A 21731-nucleotide genomic window follows, 5' to 3' on the forward strand; every position below is an offset into this window, starting at 1 on the left:
ATTAATTAAAATACCTTGGTGATTTAATTAAAAGCAGCAGCAAAAAGAAAATCTTCAGTCTTGATTTAAAAGAACTGAGAGTTTCGGCAGATCTGCAGTTTTCTGGGAGTTTGTTCCAGATATGTGGAGCATAAAAACTAAATGCTGCTTCTCCACATGACCTCAGGGGTCTGGATGGTTCATAATGTACCGGTAGATCAGAAATATATATTGGTTCCAAACCATTCAGTGCTTTATAAACCAATAGCAGTATTTTAAAATCAATTCTTTGACAGACAGGAAGCCAGTGCAACGACCTCAAGACTGGAGTTATATGATCCACTTTTTTGGTCTTAGCGAGGACCCGAGCAGTAGTGTTCTGAATCTGCTGCAGCTGTCTAATTGATTCCTTATTGAGACCCGTAAAGACACCGTTACAGTAGTCGAGTCAACTGAAGACAAATGCATGGACAAGTTTTTCTAAGTCTTGCTGAGACATTAGTCCTCTAACCCTTCTAATATTTTTCATGTGGTAGTAGGCTGACTTTGTAACTGTCTTAATATGGCTGTTGAAAGTCAAGTCAGAGTCCATGACTACCCCAAGATTTCTGACTTGGTATGTGGTCTTCAACATTACAGACTGAAGCTGAGTGCTGACCTCTAATCGCTTCTTATCTCCAAAAACAATAACTTCAGTTTTCTCTTTGTTTAATTGGAGAAAATTTTGGCACATCCAAGCATTGATTTGTTCGATGCAGTTCCTCAGCTCCTGTATGGGATCATATTTCCCTGGCGAAATGGTTATGTAAATCTGTGCATCACCTGCATAACTATGGTAACATATTTTGTTGTTTTTCATAATCTGAGCCAGTGGAAGCATGTAGGTGTTAAACAAAAGAGACCCCAAAATGGAGCCTTGGGTGTCATTTTTGTAATGTCAGATGTGTAATTGCCTATAGACACTAAGTAGTCTCAGTCCCTTAAGTAGGATTCAAACCAGTTTAGTACAGTGCCAGAAAGTCCCACCCAGTTTGTCAGTTGGTCTAGTAATATATTGTGGTCGACCGTGTCAAATGCAGCACTGAGATCCAATAATACTAAGACTAAAATTCTGCCACTGTCTGTGTTTGATGAAACAGCTCAATCACAACCTTGGGGCAAAACCTGGAAATAATTAAGTTTGCTCGGCTTAATCACCACACAAGGGTTTAAAGATGATTAAAGAGATACACAATATATTCGTTTTGTTCAATGGCCAGATTTATCAGTAAGTTTTGCAGTATAATACATAACCACACAAACACAGATATGGAGATTTTTTGTGTTTACTCCTCAGCATCAGACAATAACACAATTAGTATAGAACAATGAAATGTGACAAGCACATGATCACAACTGAGCAGTTACACATCAACACTCTTCTAGGGTTCATTACATTCTTTCAGAAAAATCTCGTCTGTCTCATTGTCTGTTCTTGTACACGCCCTCAGCCACGTCGTCTTGTTCATCCCCCGTCTCCACCTCCCTCTTTCACGCTTGTCCATCCACTGGCTCCGCCCCTTCATCCATTTCATTGGTCTGAGGTGGAGGTTTTTCTGGGGGAGAAGACGAGCTCTTTAACATCATTAGTGAGATTTTTTAGCTCTTTCAATTCTTCAGCTGATCCTTCGCTCTCTTCATCCATCTGCTCAGCTTTCTTCCCCACCAACCGCTTCACCACCAGAGTGTGATACTGGATCAACAGCTCATACTGATCCTGACACACACACACACACACACACACACACACACACACACACACTGTACTGAATAACCTGATGTTTGTGACAGTAAAGTGTGTACACAGCGTGTATGCGTGTGTGTGCGCACGAGTACCTGTGGGAGTTTACTCTGCAGTGTGTATATGATGCTTGACACACACCGTCCTGGAGCAAGCAGCATGCAGTGTGTGTGCTGCTGAAATAGCAGTAAAACAGTAAGATGCAGAACGAGTGCCTCGTCAACCGCTGCCTGCAGCTGCTCCATCAGAGAGTGTTTATGTATAGCAAGAACCTGTCTGTAACACACACACACACACACACACACGAATTTGTGTAGTGTATAACTGTGGTTGTGTGCGTGTGTAGTGTATAACTGTTTGTGTTCTTACTTCTCTTTTTTCTTATCTCCTTTCTTAAGCATAATGCCACACTCCTCAGCAGCAGCTTCCACGTTGCAGAGGAATTCCTCAATACTCTGAAATACAGACAGTCAGACAGACAGACTGATGAAGAGATGGAACAGCAGCATGACCGGGTGACGGAGCGACAGGGTGATGGGGTGATAGCGTGAAAGTGCGACACGGTGATAAGTGATTGTGACTTGTCGAAGTGTACACTCACTTTTCCATTCAGGCTGCTGTTCAGTTTCATCAGAGGAGCTTTAATCTCATCAGGGAACTTTGCCAGAATCTTAATCCTCACCTAGATATTGTGGAAATGCAGCAGATGCAGGGTCATGCAGTAATTTTACACTTAATTTTTTTTAGATTACTCCCATCTCTTATTAAAATTTAAACTTTGCACACTCCACAGACAGGAACGCTAAGAGCAGGAGCTGTACTGTTGAGAAATGAAGACAATTACACATGACCCTTACAGTACTGGCAGCTCCATCTAAATTCCAATTTAACCTCATTCACCCTGTAACCATGGAAACGCCATTGCTGACCTCAGCTGTGATGGAGATGGGATTGTCGATGGTGGTCTTGTAATCATCTGACAAGAAGTTGATCATTACATTGGTTAGATCTGAACACACTGATTTCAGGATGTGTTTCACCATGTGGAGTTGAACATCATCTATATACACACACACACACACACACACACACAAACACACACCTGAGTACTGTTTGGGTCCCTGTTCTGATACACGAACATTTGTGTACGTTGTGTATGTGTGTGTACTCGTTAGTGTGTGTGTAATATTCACCTGAGAAGTGTTTGGTTCCCCGCTCTAGTGCTCGGACATTAGCGTACAAAGTGTTAATTTCTTCCTGCAGCTCCTTGGCCGTTTGTCTGCGTTTCCCAGTTGAGGGGGAGGTAGAAGTGGAGGACAGGAAAACTGAGCGCACCACTTCCTTGTATGTTCGTGATAATGGCCTGGAGGGACGGACACACACACACACACACACACACACACACACACACACACACACACACGACTTGATTGGGTAGCAAGGAATTTGATGGCTGTAGTACAACAACCCTGACCAAAACACAAACGTGCAGACAAATGTGTACAACTATTACTCAGAACCTGCCAGCCTCAAACTCCACTCTAGAATTGCTGGAGGAACCCAGGAAGAGAACAGAGGCCCTGAAGGTGAAGAACTTTTGCCCAGTAACCCTGGCTTTGACCTGTTTCACATTTAAAGCAGAGAGAAGTTTTGAAAGGAAACAGTGAGCTGATGAGGAATTACTGACTGCAGGTCTGCTTCTTGAGCTGTGCAGCTCCAGAACCACGGACACTCAGACCAGTGGACTTCCCTTACAAACCCCTGCTACCCTCGCTGAGAATACTGCCCCTAACAGAGCTGCCCCTCTAACAGACTGGGACCCACTCAGGGCATTAAAGCTTCCTGGACCTGTACCGTACCACAGTGGTTCCCATACTGGTGTACGCGTACCCCTGGGGGTATGTGAGGTGACGGCGGGGGTACGGGAGCAAAATGCTGAGATTTATTGTTCATTTAATCCCATCTCTCATGGTCAAAAAATAAACTTGTGGCCCCTCTAATGTACAATCAGTGAAATTGCAATGTTATAATGATCAAATACATGACATCCACAAAAATTAGCTTATCTTTTGTGGTCAAAACTGCATCCACTCAGCAATCAATGGTCAGTGCGCATCTTACCAAATGTCATTTATCGCCAGCACACAGCTATGTGATGAAGCAAAGTAATAGCTTGTAACATTAAAATAGAAAAGTGACTACAAAAAACTCGGCCTGCAACCACAGTAAGCACCTCTACTTCCAGCGCTGCTGATCCACAGTCCTCTGATAACAGTAGCCCAGGTCCCTCTAACAGTGCGTCCGTAGCAAACGTAAGTGCACCCACTGCTACTAGCCCAGTTCACGCTGATACAGACAGCGATGTATCCGAAGTCAAAACGCCACCTCTTCTTCACCAGCAATTCACAGACATGTCTTGGATATATTTGTAACGTCACATGGACTTTCATGGACAAAATGTGTTGGCATCTGTACTGATGGAGCGAAAGCCATGACAGGGAAGTATAGTGGAGTGGTAAAACACGTGCAAGCAGTTGTGCCCTGTGTGGCTTGGGTCCACTGCAGCATCCACAGAGAGGCGCTGGCCACCAAGGGAATGCCTGACGTCTGAAGGAAGTATTGGACAATGCTGTAAGAATTGTTAACTTTGTTAAAGCAAGACCCTTGAATTTTCGTTTGTTTTCTGCGTTGTGCAATGAAATGGACAGCGACCACGTCACGCTGTTACTCCATACTGATGTGCGATGGTTGTCCAGGGGAAAAGTACTAACACGACTATTTGAATTGAGGGACGAACTTAACATTTTTTTTATGGACCATCCTTTTGAATTGTGTCACCGCTTGCATGATGAAGAGTGGCTCACAATACTGGCCTATCTGGGTGATGTTTTTCCCGTCAGAATGAGCTGAACCTCGGATTACAAGAAATTTCCACAACCATATTCAATGTGCAGGACAAAACTGAGGCCATGATTAGGGAGTTGACTCTCTGGTCTAACTGCATTAAGGAGAAAAGCACAGAGGCCTTTTTGTCATTACATGAATTTTTATTAGCAAATGAGCTCACCCTTACTGACAGAGTCAAGTGTGACATAATAAAACACCTTTCTGAGCTGGCCGCGCAATTGCGCAGATACTTCCCCGAGCGAGACAACGCAAACAACTTGATTCTCTATCCATTCTCTGCCACCTCCCCAGCACACCTGCCCACTTCTGAGCGAGAACGCCTCATTGAAATCTCTACAAGTGGCTCTTTGAAAATTGACTTTGCACTAAAGTCTCTACCAGATTTCTGGATAGCCTTGCGTGCACAGTATCCTGCCTTGGCATACGATGTACCATTGTGAAAGTGGGTTCTCAGCACTTACTAGCATGAAGAACAAATATAGACACAGACTGTGTGTAGAGAACGATTTAAGACTCAAACTCTCTCCGATACAACCAAACATTGCAGAGTTATGCAAGTCATATCAAGAACACCCATCTCATTAATTGGTGTCAATGTAAATTACATGTTTGATTAAAGAGAGTTATTTTACAAAGTTAAATATGTTACATTTACATGTTTTTTAAAATACATTGTGTGATTGTAGTGTAAATGTGAGAGAGGGGGTACGCAAAAGGATGTTAAATGCCTGTGGGGTGCGCCACTAAAAAGTTTGGGAACCACATATGAGGCTCTTCCCACTAACAAAACCAGTATGAACAAATTGTTTACTGGTGTAGCTTATCACTGCACAGGCATCGCTATTGCCATGGTGACCGGTGTGACATGATACAGGTACAGATAAAGCTTAATGATGTTACCTGACAAGTTCCTGTGCAATGAGCTCCAGCGTTTCCTCAGGACAGTCACACACTCGCTTCTCTAACACCTCCACAATCTCCTGCACCGACAGGAACAACAGCTCTGCAGGTTTACCTACACACACACACAGTTATAAATCACACAAACAGAGTGAGTGCAGTGTACAGGAAGACGGTGATGGTGTGTACAGTAGAGAAGGAGTAGTGTGTGTGTGTGTGTGTGTGTTTGTACTCTGTGTGGTTGCAGTCTCATCATCACTCTCTTCTTCTCTCCTGTTTTTCTTCTTGGTTTTTCGAGTTCTGATCTCTCTGGCATTTCCTCCTCCACCTGCTCTCACACTGCCACTGCCCTCTGTGCATGCGAGTGCACGCGCACACACACACACACACACACACACACACACACACATTGAGTCAGGTTTGTGTGAGTGTATGAGTGTGTAGCCCTGCCTGAAGTTCAAACAATATAATACAGTGATTAGCATGTAGCATTACTGCTAAAATAACCACAGATTATTAGCATGTAGCATTAGCTCTCCAGGTTTTAAGTCCACCTGATGATTTCTTCCTGCGCTCCTCTCGTTTGTCTCGTTTAACGCTCGAGCTCTCGGCCGTCACTGCTGCCAGTTTCACATCATCCTCTGTTAATAACAGCACAGGATCACTCTTCACTTCCTGTACACACAAACACACACACACTAGCAGAGCTCTGTAGGAGGAATGTTGATCTTTTAACAATGTCTGGTTGAGGGTGTTCTTACCGCCTGAGCTTTCTGTTGCATGATGTCATCAAAAAGCACCAGGCAGCTGCTAATGAACTTCTCGCTGACAACAGCAGTGCCAAGAACCCGAGCACTGGACTGAGCATGCACCGAGTGGATCACATGACTTATCAAGGTCGCTGTATCATCCAAGGAGAGGCAGCTTGGCAACAGCAGCTGGAAGGATGGCAGTGTGTGTGTGTGTGGGCAAGGGGGGCAGGGGGAGGGGGGGAATGTAATATGTTGTCTGTAATTAATGATGTTAACTGATTGCAGCGTGACGTGTTTTATTCCCACACTGTGGAGTTTTACTCATATTTTGGAGTTTGGACTTTTTTGTACCTGCAAGTCGATCCAGGTTTCAGAGTTGATGGCTTCCTCCACTGAGGCCTCCAGCTGATCCAATATGGCCACGTCCACACACACTGACTGCAGGAACAGCAGCTTCCTGTCCTTAAAACGCTTCTTAATGTAGTTCAGTGGATCAGGAATTCCCAACCGGGACAGAGACTCAAACTCTGAGGAAGCGCAGGACCGACAACAGAACATCACACACTGCCTATCTCCTGAATCCAAAAATCCTTAACTCCCTTCAATCCCTTTACTCCCAAATACTTAGTTCTGAATTTCTTAGCTGTAAATCTGAATCCTTTATCCCTGACTGTTACCAAGGTAGGCGTTGTGTGTCAGGAAGGACTCGACCCAGGCGTTCTGAGCTCGGCAGTAAACATCAGGAACAAACACGGCTTTATCCTGACGACCTCCAACTATCGAGCCAAGGACACGGCCTGAGTTCACCAACTCCTCCAGCAGAGCTACACACACACACACACACACACACGCCACTTCGTTACTGAGCGCGCGGGTGCACGCACACACACGCGCGCGCACACACACACACACACAATATGCTGCTTCGTTACTGAGCGCACACACACACGCACAATATGCTGCTTCATTACTGAGCACACACACACCATTCTGAACATATTTTCTCCACTCATGTAGTACTTTTAATCAAAGTGATCACACATCTTTATGAGATCATAATGCTTTCAAAAGCCAAGAAACAAATACGTATAGAGCTGTAGTGGCAGAAGATACTGAGGGTGAAGAATTTTACAGAATGTTTATAACATCTCCTAAAATCAAGCCATTTTTCAGTCACCTGGACTTCAGTCACAGTGCTAAGCATTTGCTCTCTCTCATGAAAAAAAACTGTAGTGGGCATGGCAAACATAAGCACTACCAGCTGTCTGGGCCACCTGATATCACAGAGAACACATCTGACCAACTTCAAGCTCTTTAATTCCTACATGCTGGTGACTTTTTCTCTGCTAATAAACATGGAACAGGTATCTTTCAGTCAGATAACACCACAAACAGCAGCAAGGGCAGGGTCATAGATACTGCCATAAAATAAATGCACACGGAGAGGTGCCCTAGACATCCTTACTCTTACACACACACACACACACACACACACCACAATACGCATTCACACACTACAAAAACCACAGCAAAGGAAAGATACTCACAGTATAAGAGATTGTCATGTAAGCCATACTGACTAATCAGGTTATACACTGGAGTCGGCCTAAAACACACACGTTAACATGTTCATATTCACTATTAACTATTTTATGCAAAGAGCTGACTAATTATTCAGAGTATATGTGTACACTGTGCGTGTGTGTGTGTGTGTGTGTGTGTGTTTTACCTGGTAATGGAACTGAATAATCCTCGTATTTTTGCTTTCTGTCTGTTGATAAAGTTCTGGGTAAAGATCAGTCCAGTGAACTGATCCATGTGACCATCAATTAGCCGGCCTAACCTTGCACTGAGCTCCTGTTACACACACACACACACACACATACACACAGACACACACACAGAATCATAAACAGACCCTTAATGTATTAAATAGTTGAGTGTGTGTCACCACCATGTGGGAGCAGAGAGAACTGCAGCTGAGCCAGCAATACAATATAATAATAATATATGTGTTTATAAATAGCAGTCTGATGACATAACTGGTGCATAAAATCAAGCACATAGCCATACAATCTCCACAGACACACACTAGCAGTAGAATGAGTAGCAGTAAAGAGCTCACTCACTAGACACCAGACCATCGCTCCAGTCTACCATGGCTACCCCAGAGCATTTACCAGGTACACACCACTGAACTATGGTGATACTGACACACACAAAACTGTGATGACTATGTTTATGTATGTGTTTCTCACCTGTGTGAGGAAATCTGCAGGTAACTGGTGTGTTTTGCTGAGCTCAGTGATGTTCACCTGTCCAGCCTCCTGCAGTTTATCATTCACCTCCTCACACACCTGTTCCAGGTAATGTCTGAACATCAGAGGCAGAAAGTCAGAGACAGACAGTGTGTCTGAGGGAGGGAGGGAGAGAGAGAGAGATAGAGAGAGAGAGAGACAGAGTGTGTGTGTGTGTCTCACTCAGTAATCAGTTGTCCCAGAATGGTCCGAGTTCCTCTCTCTGATTTGGCCACTTCATTCACTCGGCTCTCCACATGGACCAAATCCACGTTAATGATCTACACACACACACACTATAAGCACAAAGGTAGATTAAAGATGAAGTGTGTGGGGTTTATAATGAGTGTACACTCACCTTCTGCAGATCCACTACATTGATTCTTCCTTAAACACAAAACATACACAAGTCAGCAACAAACCAAAGTCAGAACCAGAGCTGTCACTCACTCTCTCTTTCTCACTCACTCACTCACCTCCATGTGCGTACAGCTCGTCTCGAATCTCTCGGCTGATCTGGGATGGAGTGATGAACTCTTTTCCATCTAGTGTGTGAACAACGTCCAGCTTCTTCTCCTCCACTAGCTTAGTGATGATCTCAATACAGTTCCTCTCTGACAGCCTGAGCGCGAGCACACACACATACACAATTATTATTATATCACAATAGTCATACACAAGTTAAATAGAAGTGTGTTACAGTGAACCGTAAAGCAGTTTGTTTTTTTACCAGTAATAAACAACCTCATTTCCACTACATAAACGTACACAAATTACTGTTTGTAGAGTTTATAGAGTTTATAGAGTTAATAAACACACCTCTGTACAGACTCTGTAAACTGAACTCTCTGAAAATCTGCCGCGAGCCGCCGGATTTCCTCCCAGTCCGCCATTTTCCTGACTTTAACTCACTAAATAACTAAAATATACTTCCTTTATCTGTATTTATTATATTCAGAATTATTCAGCTCGGCTACGCACATAACGGACTGACAGCTGCTGAGATGAGATAGGATAGGATAGGATAGGATAGGCTATGCTAGGCTAGGCTGTGCTGCGCTAACTGTGACCACCCCACGTCAGCTTTCACACGGTGCAGTACGGAACGGCGAGAGGAACAAAACTCGCTGCGGTAAATCAGTGTCGGTCATCTTCAAGTGTCAGTGCGGTTTCAAAAAATCCTTTAAACACTTACTTTAAACACTTCCCCTAAACAATTTAAAGTATGTGTCAGCTACATCATAAGGATTTATAGGTGTTGAAATGTGAACGCCAGTTTAATAAATAAAATCGTTCCTGCAGTTTAGGAATTTCTCTGTGATTTGGCCTGTTTACAGATTTATGATTTCAGACACACGATGTTAACTGTGAACTTCATCAGTACACAAACATTACAGAAAAATTATTCATTCATATTTAATTTAAACTGTCTGAGGACCTCTAGTGGCTGGCTGCAGTACAATTTATAACTCCGCCCATTCCCAGGTAAGTGAAAGGAAAGTTACCTCTCCACAAATTATTTTCAGAAATAGAGTTCTGTAGTTTTAACAAATTCAGTTGAACCTGATAATTCACCCAGTATTTTCCTTATGATAAATGCGTTTTATAGGAATTATGTGGTGATGAAGAAAAGGGTGTGGTTGATGAGATGATTGACAGTACAGGACATGAGAGTTGAGTCTCATCACTTTCCAACACACACCTGAAGCTCTGGACTGTTCTGTAGCAAATGTCCTGTGTTTTAACAGATCCTCAGTGGGGAATTGTTTACAGTTTCTCCAGTGTGTTGTTCATTTTGATGTCTAAGCTGTAGCTTGCTGTAGTGCTATTAATTATTAGTTAATAATGCTTTACTCACAACTTTGAGAAAACGTTGGATGCACCATCATAAGTTTCACTTATGACGAGAGCACATAACTCTCAGTGTGTGCTCTCAGCATGAAGAAGAGGCATGTCTATAACTGATATGGGTGGAGCTGAGAAGTGGACCTACCATCCAACTGCGCAAACTCGGTCAAAGCTAGAAACTTTCAATTCGACCAAAAAGGTTTCAAAACCGCACTGTAAACAGCGACATCTTGTCCACTCTATAGAATTACTGGTTTATTCTCATCGTCATCATCATCAGTGTGTATAGTTTAACTGTGTTTGTGTCATACAGGTTCAGTTTCATTCCATTTATGCATTCTGTCCTTCTCTACTGAGTCAATACCTGAAAGGTGTGTGTAGTTCTGTATTGATTTTCTTTGCATAACTACAGTTGTACAGGCTATGTGGGACATACCTGTGTACACCTTCAGTGGGACTAAGAGTACCTACGCCACTGAAATTACACCCTGTCAGATTTTGGAGGGCTCTGTTTTTTCTGTTTGTTTGTTATTTGTAACTGTAAAGCAACATTGGGTATGAGAAAGGTGCTATATAAATGAAACACTATTATTATTATTATTATTATTATTATTATAGAGAATGTGAAGATATGTCACGCTGTGTTGCATGTTGGGACATGGGCGCCATCTTATGAGGATCATGCTCTGTTACCAGTGTCTGTTTACCTTTTGTTTTTGGATAAACAGTTGCTTAAATTGTTCTAATATTGATAGAAAAGCGAAGGGATGAAGAAGGGGAAAACAAGGAAAAGGGACCCTACCGGGAGAAACTTAATTTGGATGCCAAGCAGCGGTATTTAGACTATATAAAGGCAATTAACAACATCGAACCATATGAATTACCAGCCCAGGACTGGATTACAGACCCCGATGTACTACCTTCAATAACATATCCGGACATTGTTAACTATCTTGTTTTTGGACTTAGTACTTACACTTTGTGTGAGTTTAAATGTTATAAATCACTAGAAGCTCATGAACAGTTTTGCAGTGGCTGGGTGCAAAATCTGCAGAATCAAAAGCCGACAAACTGCGCAAGCACAGTCATACTCACAAAGGTAAGGTGTCACTCCTCATTTTGGGTCAATTATTAAAACAAAAAATGAAACAACTTCAAAAAACACTCTGATATCTTATTATTTTTTGTTAAATCACGGACAGGGGGTATAATCAGCCGCATTATTAATATTGTTTTTTTTAATCTGCTATGATCTTTGACTTTGTTTAAATAATGTGTTTTTCAACTTTATTATACTTATAAATATATCTTATTATATATTATAAATATATATTTATAATATCTATATCTACTTATATTATACTTTATATTTTATTTCTGTTATGCAACATGTCATGCACTCCCAGCACCTAGGCAAGGTTCCTCTGAAGGCTTGGGCTATCATCAACTCCTCTGGTGAAGTTTCCTCAGTCACTGGACATGCATGGCTAGGTTTTATCGTTTTTATATTGTTTTTTTTTTCCCTCTGTGCCCTATTTTCATATTTATATATTTTATTGTTTTTATTATACTATATTATTTTTTGTTCTCTATGCCCTGTTACACCTGTTTTGAGTGTACAAAATAATAATAAATAAGAAAAGAAACTATCAAGTCATTAAGTCTTTATTTTGTTAATATATTTAAAACGTTGCTTTACAAACAATAAAAACAAGGCATGTAAAAAAAAAAAAAAAAAAAAAAAAAAAAGAAAGAAAGAAAGAAAGAAAAAAGTAAGCAACGCCATCCTGGGTCTTCTCGTCACCTCCTCGACCTGCTTCCCTTCGTGTTTTCTAGACACAGAAAAGGCGAAAAAACTTACTCCATTGTCCAGTTTTTCTCCCAGACCCATTGTGAGACTTACTGTTGCAGTTCTTGATGCAGAAAGATTGACCTACCATGGCTAGAAAACCACAACACTTGCCTGAAACCCAACGAAGAAGGGAAGAGGGATCCTCATAAGATGGTGCGTTACCCAAAATTCAACGCGGCGTGACGTCAACTTGACAGTCTCTGTTACTATTATTATTATTATTATTATTATTATTATTATTATTATTATTATATTCATTACACATAAATCCACACAGAGGGAGGAGGATGCAGAAACACCTCGCGGCGCCGAAAGGGTTCAATTAAACCCGGAAACACCGGCATCTGGCTTCTAATTGGTCAAAAAAACGTCACTCAGCTTGACTCCGCCCTCTGCCGGAACGGATTGGGTGTTGGTAGATGAGGTCCTCCCCGGTGTGTGTGTGTGTGTGTGTGTGTGTGTGTGTGTGTGTGTGTGTGTGAGTGAGAGAGCGAGAGAGAGAGTCGGCGGTTTGTTCACAGGCGGGTCTGCGTTTATTTTGTTTTATCTGTTTTATTGATTTCTGACCGCAGTTACAGAGTTTTACAGCGCTGCAGTTTGGTACTAGAGCTGATGTGTGTGCAAACGGACTTTTCTCGGAATTAAGGAGCGCGGTGTCTGTGTGTGTTCGTTCCGCGGGATGTGACTGCATCCAAGCAGCACAGGTAACATTCCCTTTATTATTATTATTATTATTATTATTATTATTATTATTATTATTATTATTAAGTCTTTAGGTAGCACGTTTGAGCCGCAAATCTGAAAAAGATTAGAAGTGAAAGGTTTTATAAAATTATTTTATTTATATAAATGTTTATTAATAAAGCACAAATGAATGAACCGTGAATCTGAATTTAGAAACCGTTATAGAGCTACAGTGTGTGTGTGTTCCTGATGTTCTCTAGAGTTTAGTGATGATGTAATAAGTCAGTGTTCCCCGGTGGAGATGTGGTGATGGTCAGGAGGAACAGCAGTGGTGTGAGCTGAGTGAAGACTTCAGGGTGGGTTATACTGCTTCAGGAGATCAGGGAGTAAAACCATTCAGCGCTTTAAATTTCATGCGCAGGGCTTTGTAGTCAGTGTAGCATGAAGAAGACTGGAGTCTTCTCTTTTCTTTGTGAGGATGCCATCCTGAAGCTTCGTTAAACACGCAGCAGGACAGAAACACGCTACAACAGTCCAATCTACAGCTTTGAGCTACAGCGCTATAGAGTCCAGCTCCAGAGTGAAATCAGGAACCTCACTGACGAGTGAGAACCAACATCAGTACAGTTTCAGAAGAAGGATTCTGTTCATTAATTTGGGTTTTGTGTAGCTGTGCTGCGGAGCTGAGCGTAATCAGTGTATAAGTGTAAAACATCATCATGTATGTATATGAAACACACGGACAAGCAGTGAACATGGAGAACTCGTCAGTGGAGAACTCATCAGTTTATCTCCATTCAAACGTTCTGTTCTAACCTTTAAACACACTTTTTTTTTTTAACCCAGTGACTGTTTTAGTGTTCAAACGTTTGTTTTCTGGCTTCAAACCGACACACAGGAGTGTGGAGCCAATCAGGAAAGTGTTCCTACAAAAGCTATGAGATATTCTGCAGCCTGTGGGCGGAGCTTAATAAACCACTAACAGTCTGTCAAGTGAGATGTAAATTGATTATGGTGGAGTGATTCTTCCCTGATCACAATTTTCCATTTTAAAACAACGCAATAAATTATATGATCATCCAGAACCGTTAGCCTGAAAGACGGGAGTATTTTCACCATTTCATGTTTAAGGAGAGGAGTCGAGGGAGCAATAATATCACTAGCAGTGCTCTCGGGAACTCAGGAAGTGATCAGGAATGAGCTTTATAAATCCAATGTCTAATGTCCACATGGCCGATATTTCCTCTGTGTTACAGTAGAGGGCCGGTCCAAAACAAAAACAACATATTTAATCACCTTCTGATTCTCATCATCATTAACATTATTTGTAAAGTGTAGATTTGACACTTTGTTGTGGCCCTGTTTAATGTTTTAGGGTCAAAATCTTCCTCCCTTTTTATCTTTTGAAAACCAGAAGAGCAGTTTTGACTCAAATGTTTGGTGGCATCCCTAATAAATCAAAGAAACTAATGCTAAATATATACTTTGTACACATACTGTGTAACAGTTGTCAGGTCTGGTACTGTAATATAATCAGTGTTAAATGTCGCTGGGTATCATGGTAACATATCGAGTAGGGAAGAGAATATCGTTATATCCGTTATAAGCCTAGTGGATTCTGATTGGTCTGTGGAGACAGTATAGATAACCATAAGGTAATTTTTTTTTCACTGTTTTTTTTTTGTGTCTGTCAGTAAAGCACAAAGCTCAAAGTTCAGCCGGTGTGTGTGTGTGTGTGTGTGTGTGTGTTAGACCTGGAGATATGGAGATTTTAGCATGACGTATTAACATCAGGGATTTTATCAGCTGGGATTAAACACTGTTTATCTTCTCTCTGCTAACACACACACACACACACACACACACACACACACACACACACACACATCCTGCTCTAATGATCTCTCCTGTGATCTTTTCTGTGTGGAAATTATTTTTAAAGGCACTATATGAAATAGCATTATTATTATTGTTGTTGTTAATAAGTTTTGATTTCCACTTCCTCTTCCACCACAGTCACTTCCTGTGCGCTGACATGTTTCTGTGTTGGACGACAGAGCGATGGTTGCCATGGTGCCCAGAACCCTGCAAGAATGCTGTTTGCTTTTGCTAACGATAGACCCACCCTGCCCCACCCACCTGCTGTCATCAGCCAGTCAGACTCCATGGAAAACTCCTCCTCATTGTCATGGTGGGAGAACAGCAGCTCATTGGTGCTCAGGACTCTCTGGGTAATGCCCACTGCACAGATAACAGAGCAGGCAGTGGTGCAGGAGGCAGGGCAGGATGTTGGTGGGCGTGTCCTGAGCATGCCTCTGCAGGTGTTCTTCAGCTTGCTGATGGTGTGTGTGTTGTTGTTGGCGCTGTTTGGGAACGCAGTGGTGTGTGTGATGGTGTACCGCCGCGCCGCCATGCGCTCCGCCATCAACTTCCTGTTAGCCAACCTCGCCTTTGCCGACATGATGCTGGCAGTCACTGCTGTGCCCTTCGACCTGGTCACCATGGTGACGGCACAATGGCTGTTTAGTGCCACCCTCTGCCGGGCGTCGGCCATGTTCTTGTGGCTGTGTATGTCGGTGGGCGTGGCCATGCTGTTGGCAATCAGCGTGGACCGTTTCCTGATCATCGTGCGGAGACGAGACTGTCTCACGCCACGTCGCGCCAAAATCCTCATCGCCGCTTCCTGGATCTTCGCTTTTTTCATATCTTTCCCACTGTTGCTAGGATACCCGTCGCTGCAGGTACCCCCTAGTGCACCACAGTGCGTGCTCAGCTACTCTTCCGACAGGGGTTACCATGGATATGTGGTGCTCCTGGTCCTAGTGAGCTTCTTCATGCCATTCGCCATGATGGCGTGCGCCTTTGCTGCGACCCTGAGCTCCATTAGGCACAACGTGCTTCGGATCCGTTGCAACTCTGCCCTCTCCCTGCCTAAGCCCCGCCCCCTTCACCTGAGCGTGGATGTGGGCTTTAAGACGCGAGCCTTCTTCACCATCCTGCTGCTGTTTGTATTGGCATTCGCCTCGCTGGCCCCCCTAGTGGTGTTCAGCCTGTGTGCAGCGTTCAGCAGTGCTGTGTATAACGGGGTGGGGTTTTTCCAGGTGAGTGCCTGGCTACTGAGCCTCAGCTTCCTGCGCCCTGCCCTCAACCCACTCATCTACTACTGTCGCATCAGGAAGTTCCGCCATGCCTGTGCCCGCTGGGTGCCCTCCCTCTTCAAGCTCTGCCCACCACTGCCTAGCCACGCCCAGCGCAGGATCCAGCCCAGTGCCATATACGCCTGCAGTGAACATCACTCCAGCATCTAACACACACACACACACACACTCATACACACACACTATATGCTTTTACTGTGCCTGTAATTCACTGTATAATCTAATGAAGCTGTGTGTTTGTGTGTTTACTGTTGTTATTTCCTGCTCCTGAGTTCTGTATGTGTGTGTGGGGGGGGTGTGGATATTACACAGTGTGTAAATTGTGGAAATGTGCAATACTGTACTGTTTGTTAAATTTTTTCTCCACAAAAATTTAATTTATAAAAATCATCTGTGTGTTTATCTCTCTCTCTCTCTCTCTCTCTCTCATGCGAACACGCACACACACACACACACACACACACAGAGGTGTTTTGTGTTTCCATTGAAGTGGAATGATGTAGAATTTAAATTCACACTGACAGCTGATGATGTCATAATGGACAACCAATCAGCAGCTTCATTTTAAACTCACATTCAGTTAAATGTAAATGCACTGTGTCTTTACACTGTCTGTATAAAGTAACTTTAGGGTACATGCTCACTAAATTGTTAAGTTCAGTCATTAGCTCAAGTGCAGCCTAGCAGAGGCGTTTACCATGAGGGTGGAGTGTTAGCGGTAAAGCTAAAGGCCAAAACATGCAGCACATCTTACATTCATACAGGACTTTATCATGTTCATGTACAATCTTCCACACAGTTCACTCACACACACACTGGGATAAATGAGACCTGCTGAGACTAATTCATAAAAAACAGGTGAGATACAGGAGGATCAGGGGGCATGGCCAGAGGAGAAGTGGAGAAACCAGGAAGTAAACCGGAAACAGTTATTTTTGTAGAGTTTTATGTGCATTTAGTGTATGTATTACACAGGACAGATTTTCAGCATCACCCACACACTACTGACTGAAATGTTTTTTTGTTTTGGTCATGTGATCATGTGAACATTTCTGCACACACTTTTCATATCTGTTACAGTGCTCACATCCTTTTTCTGAGCTTTTATAAATCAACTCTTCAGTTTGATCAAGCATTGCTTTTTGTATTGTTTTTTTATTTTTAAGTTTGTTAAAGCGATAGAATAATTAACTCATCTGCCCTGTTTGTGTTTCTGTGTTTTAGTCGTATTGAACACACGGAGAACCTCAGTGGGTCTCTCTAACACACACTGATACTTAGCAACGAGAACAGCACCAAAACCGGTCTATGGCGAGAAACTGTGTGTGTGTGTGTGTATATGGGCTATATGTATACATATTATACATACACACACACTGAACACAGCTCTGTTAGTGTGTGATGTTTACTGTGGCTCCTCTAACGACCCTGATGATGTCATAAGGGGATTCTTCTAATGAGCAGCCCTTCTTCCTGAACTCTCAGCAGAGCTGATTAGAGTTGTGTGTGTGTGTGTGGTGGTGGTGGGGGGGATTAGGGTTGTGTGGGATTAGGGGAGTGTGTGTGTGTGTGTGTTGGAGGGGGGTGTGTGGGCCTGGTGAAAACATCTCATTGTTTATTGCACCTGGCCCACTTCATGTCCACCTGGACACACACCTTCTCCTCATGATGATTGGTCCATCTCTCAAATTACATTTATATTTTGGGAAATTTTCTAATGTTAAAACACTGTTCTATGCAGCACATTTACATTTTTTGTTTATTAAATAATTACTGCAACATTAAGCATTAAAAAAAAAACTATATTCAGGAAAAATCAGGGCACCATTAAACCTTTCATTTTAATCATTCAACATTTATTTAAATGAATATATGAGCAATTTACAACATAAATATACAATATATAAGCCCATAAGGGAGAAAGGAAAGGTGTGTGTTAGGACTCAGTGATGCGTGTATGTGCATCCTCAGCTCGGGGAACTTTAACGACTTTAATGTTAAAGGGGATGAAGTAGCATGTTAATGCACGGGCATCGCTGTGTGCTAGCATTAGCTCCTGTGCTATCCTCTCAACCGTCCACTCCTGAGGCGTTAGCTTGTGCTTGTTTAGTGCTGTTAGCACCTCCACGATGGTCAGCTTCCCTTTGGGCACGTTTGTGATGTCACACACTCCAGGGGGCACCAATGATGCACTGAGGGGGCGACAGTCCACCTGCTGCAGCTTCCTCACACCCGCCAACATCTGGAAAATGCACAAACACACATTTCTATAGTAGGAGCTCATTCACAGCGTAACACTCCACATTAACCGATTTAAAAGTCAGTGATGTCTTCTGTTAGATGTTTATTTAACATTTACAGAAGGAGTCTCCAGTGTCAGAGGTAAAGCTGTAACTAAGTTTTCAAAAAACCTGACCTTCTCCGATTTTCACCAAATTCACACTGTACATTAAGGAGGTAAAGACTATCCCAGGGGTGCGATTAGTTTGTCCTATCATGCTCCAGAGCTGAGATCCTCATTTCTAATTTATTACACACAATAACATACAGGTTTTAACAGCAAACTATTTAATCTTATTCAGAAGTATATTTACATTCTGTTTAACCCTCTGTGTGTGTGTGTGTGTGTGTGTGTACCGGTGTTTGTGGGTCTTTAGAATCCACATAAACCTGTCTGAGTCGATTCAGTAGAGGATCATCCTTCCTGTGGATCTCACTCACTATAACACACACACACACACAGAGAGAACTATTAATTATCAGGTTGCTAATGATTTTTAAGTGTCTAATGCCCCAAATTGCACGCTAAAGCCCTATACAGTGCACTAACTCTGGCCCACTATCTAGTGCACTCTGTAGGGCGGGAGTGTGCGGTTTAGGACGCGGCCCGGTGCGTCGGTTAGACGGTTAGCAGGTCAGTAAACACGGACATACTCTTTATCATCATCATTACCGGGCGGGACGCTGCTACTGTGGTTAAACGGTACCGGATGCCGAGGCGCCGCTTCCGGCTTGCTTTTGCCGATTTCACGATGCGCGCGAGCCTCCAGATTGAAGTTCCTGAAGAGGCGACCCACGCGCGCGCCCATTTCCAACACTTCACGAGTAGCGACTCTGTGTGTGTGTTTGCGACGCCCTTAGAACGGAAACTGGTGTAAAACAAACCGAGAAGTGACACAACACGTTACTTGGAGTCACTTCCGGTTTTTTCAAGCAGCAAAAGTTCCAGTACACACACACACACGTAAAATTACACGAAAAATAAAAAGAGTTAAAAAAAAAACCAAAAAAAAACCAATAGAAACTGAGAAGTGATTATAAATTACTATTAAACTTTAGACAGCAGAGAGTGTGTAGTTCAGCTGGTCAGTGCTTGCTGCAGTAACACTTATTAAACAGCAGGTGGCAGTGAGAGAGCAATGCGGTATTACCGGCTATGTTGCTATCATTGGTATTTTGTCTAGTAATTCTTCTCCTGTGTGGAACATTATCTTATTTTCTCCACAGGGAACCCATTCCCTAATCATTTACATTTTTATTTAATAAGAAACAATATTAAATAATATTTTACCAGCATGAAACTGATAGATGATAAAGGTAAATATAGTAATAATTATTTTTGTGTTTAATACGAGAGGAAATCAGTGCGGGAGGTTTCACTGCAGTTTATCAGCTTTTATGTTGTAAATGAAAACACACACACACACACACACACACACACACACACACACACACACACACAGGTTTGGGGTTCAGAATAAGCAGTGTGTGTTGTGGAGACTGCACTATTCAGTGTTCAGGATGTGTATCAGACCGATATAAGGTCACAATACTGGATCGGATATCCAAAAAAAAAGAGAAATCTGATCCGATTAGGTTCAAAGCTAACATGCTATTTATTAATGTTAACGGTATACAGAGACTTTTGATTGATTTAACTGGAAACCGTTTTGTTTGCATAATTATTTTATTATAATTGTAATACATAAGTATTGTTTGGAATTACAGTACAGAGTACTGGATTGTTTTTATTTGAATAAAGCTGGTTTTGTGTGTAACCACTGGGTTGTGTTCCTCCTGTAGTGTGTGTGAGCAGTGTGAGTGAACATCATCTTTAGTACAATTATAAATCATTCACCTTAAAAAATTAAAAGTTAAAATATCAGAGACTCAAGATTTCACTTTCAGAGAAGAAAATATGAAGAAAAAGTGATATATTTCTGTCTCCAGCATTCACTTCATCATTTCAAATACACACCTCTCCTTCATCATCTTCTCTTTCCTCATCTTCTCCTTCATCTCCATTGTTTTCATCATCATTCTTCTTCATCTTCAACTCTGTGCTGAGTGTGAACTGTGTACGGTACAGGAACGCCACTATTTTGTAAAGAATTTCAGTGAATAAAAAAAAAAAAACTTTATACAGTTTAAAGTGTGAAATGTTCCCAGTGAAACATGCTGATGGAATGTTGGAGAATTTACAGGGATTGGGTTTGGGTGTTTCCTTTAGGGAACGCTGATCTGGTTCTTCCTGATATCTTTGTTGTAATGAGTTTTTATTACGTTATGTGTTTCTATGGTTAAACAAAGAGCTAATACACTCACTGAGCACTTTATTAGGAACACTACATGAATACTGGGTAGAGCCTCACTTTGCTCTCAAAACAGCCTCAATTCTTCAAGGCATGGATTCCACAAGATGTTGGAAACATTCCTCTGAGATTCTGCTCCATGTTGACATGATGACATCATGCAATTCCTGCAGTTTTCAGCTGCACTTTCATGCTGTGACTCTCCTGCTCTACCACATCCAAACTGGATTCAGATCTGGTAACTGGGAAGGTCGCTGAAGAACACTAAACTCATTGTCGTGTTCATCAAACCAGTTTGAGACAACTTTTGCTTTGTGACATGCATTATCATGCTGGAAATAACCATCAGAAGATGGTAAATTGTGGCCATGAAGGGATGCATACGGTCAGCAACAATACTCAAATAGTCTGTGGACTTTAAGCCATGATTGATTGGTATTCACGAGCCCAAAGTGTGGCAAGAACTTCCCCACCTTCCCCACAGCATTACACAACCTCCACCAGCCTGGATTGGTGACACAAGGCAGGTTGGATCCAAGGATTCATGTTGTTGGCACCAAATTCTGACTCAACCATCTGTGTACCTCAGCAGAAATTGAGATTCATCAGACCAGGTGATGTTTCTCCAGTCTTCAGCTGTCCAGTGTTGGTGAGCCTGTGCACACTGCGGCCTCGGCTTCCTGTTCTCAGCGGTTATAGAAATACTCAAACCAGCCCCTCTGGCACAACAGTCGCCATGGTCAAAATCACTGAGATCACAGTTTTCCTCCATTCTGATGGTTAGTGTGAACATGACCTGAAGCTGCTGGACCACATCTGCATGACTTTATGTATTGTGTTGCTGACACATGATTTCCTGATTAGATAACTGCATGACTGAGTATGTGTACAGGTCTTCCTAATAAAGTGGTCAGTGAGTGTACTATAAACACAAAATCAATCTCTCTCTCTCTCTCTCTCTCTCTCTCTCTCTCACACACAC

At 42.4% G+C, this 21731-nt stretch overlaps 3 protein-coding genes across 4 annotated transcripts; 1 reads left to right on the forward strand and 2 right to left on the reverse strand.

Annotated features, from left to right (window-relative positions):
• Positions 1 to 1288: 1288 nt before the first annotated feature.
• On the reverse strand, positions 1289 to 9711 carry ufl1 (UFM1-specific ligase 1). The gene is made up of 19 exons (XM_053640991.1): positions 9435 to 9711; positions 9092 to 9237; positions 8974 to 9002; positions 8799 to 8896; positions 8577 to 8691; positions 8048 to 8175; positions 7866 to 7924; positions 6996 to 7142; positions 6670 to 6845; positions 6328 to 6504; positions 6121 to 6241; positions 5799 to 5918; positions 5567 to 5681; positions 2953 to 3122; positions 2689 to 2819; positions 2361 to 2441; positions 2129 to 2214; positions 1855 to 2035; positions 1289 to 1735 (listed from the first exon to the last, which is right to left on the reverse strand). Exons 1-19 carry the CDS (start codon positions 9506 to 9508, stop codon positions 1550 to 1552), a joined length of 2340 nt encoding a protein of 779 aa, XP_053496966.1. The 5' UTR covers positions 9509 to 9711; the 3' UTR covers positions 1289 to 1549.
• Positions 9712 to 12797: 3086 nt separating this feature from the next.
• Positions 12798 to 17940, forward strand: gpr63 (G protein-coupled receptor 63). Of its 2 annotated transcripts, XM_053641012.1 has the most exons (3): positions 12999 to 13019; positions 13260 to 13355; positions 15016 to 17940. In XM_053641012.1, the coding sequence occupies exon 3, from the start codon at positions 15093 to 15095 to the stop codon at positions 16305 to 16307; it is 1215 nt and encodes a 404-aa protein (XP_053496987.1). In that variant the 5' UTR covers positions 12999 to 13019; positions 13260 to 13355; positions 15016 to 15092; the 3' UTR covers positions 16308 to 17940. The 2 variants fall into 2 exon arrangements, with proteins under 2 accessions (XP_053496977.1, XP_053496987.1); XM_053641002.1 differs by lacking the exon at positions 13260 to 13355 and having other exon boundaries at positions 12798 to 13019.
• Positions 17941 to 17991: 51 nt separating this feature from the next.
• ndufaf4 (NADH:ubiquinone oxidoreductase complex assembly factor 4) lies at positions 17992 to 19644 on the reverse strand. The gene is made up of 3 exons (XM_053641024.1): positions 19111 to 19644; positions 18795 to 18877; positions 17992 to 18399 (listed from the first exon to the last, which is right to left on the reverse strand). Exons 1-3 carry the CDS (start codon positions 19244 to 19246, stop codon positions 18094 to 18096), a joined length of 525 nt encoding a protein of 174 aa, XP_053496999.1. The 5' UTR covers positions 19247 to 19644; the 3' UTR covers positions 17992 to 18093.
• Between the last annotated feature and the right edge of the window lie 2087 nt (positions 19645 to 21731).

This window comes from Ictalurus furcatus, chromosome 2 (genome assembly GCF_023375685.1).
Source record: "Ictalurus furcatus strain D&B chromosome 2, Billie_1.0, whole genome shotgun sequence".
Lineage (NCBI taxonomy): Eukaryota > Metazoa > Chordata > Actinopteri > Siluriformes > Ictaluridae > Ictalurus > Ictalurus furcatus.

What these genes read in the sequence shown, in the direction of transcription:
- ufl1 (XM_053640991.1), bottom strand. Translation starts at nt 9,508, where the DNA reads ATGGCGGACTGGGAGGAAATCCGGCGGCTCGCGGCAGATTTTCAGAGA. An exon ending in TTTACAGAGTCTGTACAGAG is followed by an intron (nt 9,238 to 9,434) that starts GTGTGTTTATTA and finishes GCTCGCGCTCAG; the next exon opens with GCTGTCAGAGAGGAACTGTA. An exon ending in GCGCAGGAAGAAATCATCAG is followed by an intron (nt 5,919 to 6,120) that starts GTGGACTTAAAA and finishes TCGCATGCACAG; the next exon opens with AGGGCAGTGGCAGTGTGAGA.
- gpr63 (XM_053641002.1), top strand. Translation starts at nt 15,093, where the DNA reads ATGCTGTTTGCTTTTGCTAACGATAGACCCACCCTGCCCCACCCACCT.
- ndufaf4 (XM_053641024.1), bottom strand. Translation starts at nt 19,246, where the DNA reads ATGGGCGCGCGCGTGGGTCGCCTCTTCAGGAACTTCAATCTGGAGGCT. An exon ending in CAGTAGCAGCGTCCCGCCCG is followed by an intron (nt 18,878 to 19,110) that starts GTAATGATGATG and finishes TGTGTGTTATAG; the next exon opens with TGAGTGAGATCCACAGGAAG. An exon ending in CTAAAGACCCACAAACACCG is followed by an intron (nt 18,400 to 18,794) that starts GTACACACACAC and finishes TGCATTTTCCAG; the next exon opens with ATGTTGGCGGGTGTGAGGAA.